This window comes from Nicotiana attenuata, unplaced genomic scaffold (genome assembly GCF_001879085.1).
Source record: "Nicotiana attenuata strain UT unplaced genomic scaffold, NIATTr2, whole genome shotgun sequence".
Taxonomy (NCBI): domain Eukaryota; kingdom Viridiplantae; phylum Streptophyta; class Magnoliopsida; order Solanales; family Solanaceae; genus Nicotiana; species Nicotiana attenuata.
The window spans coordinates 26,954-29,948 of record NW_017671101.1 but is presented as its reverse complement, the minus strand read 5'-3'; the positions used below and the strand labels follow the sequence as shown (position 1 = coordinate 29,948).

General features: G+C 38.3%; 1 protein-coding gene across 1 annotated transcript; it reads right to left on the bottom strand.

The window, feature by feature from the left end:
* Nucleotides 1-1,461: 1,461 nt before the first annotated feature.
* Nucleotides 1,462-2,746, bottom strand: LOC109205923. The gene is made up of 3 exons (XM_019368692.1): nucleotides 2,596-2,746; nucleotides 2,123-2,449; nucleotides 1,462-1,520 (listed from the first exon to the last, which is right to left on the bottom strand). Exons 1-3 carry the CDS (start codon nucleotides 2,744-2,746, stop codon nucleotides 1,462-1,464), a joined length of 537 nt encoding a protein of 178 aa, XP_019224237.1.
* Between the last annotated feature and the right edge of the window lie 249 nt (nucleotides 2,747-2,995).

Below are 2,995 nucleotides of genomic sequence, written 5' to 3'. Positions count from 1 at the left end.
AAGGTATTTTTCTTTCATTTACCAAAAAAAAGTATTAGAAAAAGTATTTTTCTTTCATTTTAACAAAAACAAGTATTAGAAAAAGTATTTTCTTTCATTTTAATGAAATGATGTAGTAAAAAGTATTTTCTTTCGTTTCAGCAAAATGAGTAATTTTTTTTATGTTGTAGAAAAAGTATTTTCTTTCATTTCAATAAAATGCGTATTTTCTTTTCATGACGTAGAAAAGTATTTTCTTTCATTTCGACAAAATGAGTATTTTATTTTTATGTTGTAAAAAGAGTATTTTCTTTTTCAACCAAAAAAAGAGTATTTTCCTTTTAGTTATAGAGCACAAATTTCAACGTTATTTTTGTAAAAATATAAAGCAACAGATTAGTTCCCTTGAGTTTGTGTGAATTTTTAGAAGAATAATTAAATTCATGAAGAAAATAGAGTCCTGAAAACGTTGGGTATTTGGGGGGGAGGGGGGGGGGCGGGGAAAGCACATGAAACATGGGGACTTGGGGGAAGAGGGTTGAGGAGAGTAGCATAAAAAATTATTTTCCTAAAAAATATTTTCTACTCTCTAACCAAATAGTAGAAAATACTTTTCGAAAAAAGTTTTTCACTCACTCACCAAACAAGAGAAAGTAAGTGATAAAATCACTCATTTTCCATAAAAATATTTTCTAAGAATACATTTTCCGTGAAAAACAATTTTCTTCGTACCAAACACACCCTTATGCCTACAGATTTGCTAGAAATTTCCTGAAAGAATAAGCCAAGAATTAGAAAACCAAAAGAGAAGCATAGTTTGGAACTTTCTCAAAATGACTGTTTTTTTAGAAGCTAAAGCAAAATGTGCATTTTTATCCTTTAGAGTTGGCGCTACTAGTCCAAGGAAATTGAAGTTTCAATACACAACGCCAATTTATAGCATGTTTGGCCAAAAATTTACTTTCATTTTTTTTTTGGCTAAAAGTACCCTTTTTTGGTCAAAAGTATTTTTTTCTAAAGTTAAAGATGTTTGGCCAAGCTTTTAAAAGGAAAAAAAATTACTTTTAAGCAGAAGCAGAAGCTATTTTTGAAAAGTTAGAAAAAGTAGGTTTTTTCAAAGGTACTTTTTTGAAAAGCACCTTTGCAAAAATATTATTTAGAAGCACTTTTTATAAACTTAGCCAAATAATAATTGCTGCTCAAAAGTGATTTTCTAATTGATTAGCCAAACATAAATTGTTTCTCACCAAAATACTTTTTTGAGAAAAGTATTTATTAAAATAAGCTGAGTTTAGAAGCTTGGCCAAACAAGCTATAAGACTGGTATATAGTTTAGAATCTCTTCTTCTTTTTTACGAGTTCCTCAAAACAAAAGAACATTTTATAAGCGGACCATGTAATTTTCAACAACAACAATAACAACAACTCAGTAGAATCCTACTAGTGGGGTCTGGGAGGGTAGAGTGTACGCAGACCTTAACCCTACCCCGGAGGGGTAGAGAGACTGTTTCCGAGAGACCCTCGGCTCAGAGACAATAGATCTGTAACAACAGCAGAAACCAGAAAAATAATATCAGCAACATAAGAGACGGCAAATAAATGAAAGCAATAACACAAATACTATGCAAAAGTGCAAAACACAATATAAGCCGCTAGCAGTCCTAGACAAAACACAATCAGAATAGCCGGTACACAGAGGAAAGATGCTCGACTACCCCTTAACCTACAACCCTAATGCTCGACCTCCACACATTCCTATCAAGAGCCATGTCCTCGGAAATCTGGAGTCGCATCATATCCTGCCTGATCACCTCGTCCCAATACTTCTTAGGCCGCCCTCTACCTCTTCTGGTACCTTCCAAATCCAGCCGCTCACACCTCCTAACTGGGACATCTAGGCTTCTCCTCAGCACGTGCCCCAACCATCTAAGTCGCGCTACCCGCATCTTGTCGTCCACCGGAGCTACGCCCACCCTCTCCCGAATATCATCATTCCTAATCTTATCCAGCCTAGTGTGCCCGCACATTCATCTCAACATCCTCATTTCTGTTACTTTCGTCTTCTGGATATGTGAATTCTTGACTGGCTAACACTCAGCCCCATACAACATGGCTGGTCTAACCACCGCTCTATGGAACTTACCTTTAAGTTTCGGTGGCACATCCTTGTCACACGGGACTCTAAATGCTAATCTCCATTTCATCCACCCAACCCCAATACGGTGTGTAACATCCCAGTTTATCTCCCCATCTCCCTGGATAATTGACCCTAGGTACTTGAAATTTTCTCTCTTGGGGATGACTTGTGAGTCAAGCCTCACTTCCACGTCCGCTTCCCCCGTCATATCGCTGAACTTACACTCCAAATAATCTGTCTTAGTCCTACTCAACTTAAAACCTTTATACTCCAGGGCCTGCCTCCATACCTTTAGTCTCATATTAACGCCGTTTCGCGTCTCATCAATCAGAACTATATCATCAGCGAATAACATATACACCATGGCACCTCCCCTTGAATATGGTGTGTCAGTGCGTCTATCGCCAGCGCAAAGAAGAACATGCTGAGCGCAAATACTTGGTGTAACCCTATAACGATCGGAAAAAGCTTTGAGTCACCTCTCACTGTCCTTACCCGAGTCATAGCTCCATCATACATATCCTTTATCGCCCTAAAATAAGCTACCGGCTCACCTTTCACATCCAGGCATATCCACTCGACGCCCCTAGGGACCTTGTCATACGCCTTCTCTAGATTAATAAACGCCATATGCAAATTCCTCTTCCTATCCCTGTACTGTTCCACCAACCGCCTGATAAGGTGGATAGCTTCCGTAGTAGAACGACCCGGCATGAACCCGAACTGGTTTTTTGATATAGACACCGCCTTCCTTACCCTCCCTTCCACCACCCTCTCCCAAACTTTTATGGTATGACTTAGTAACTTGATACTCCTATAGTTGTTACCATTCTGAATATCACCTTTATTCTTGTACAGCGAAATCATCGTACTCCACCG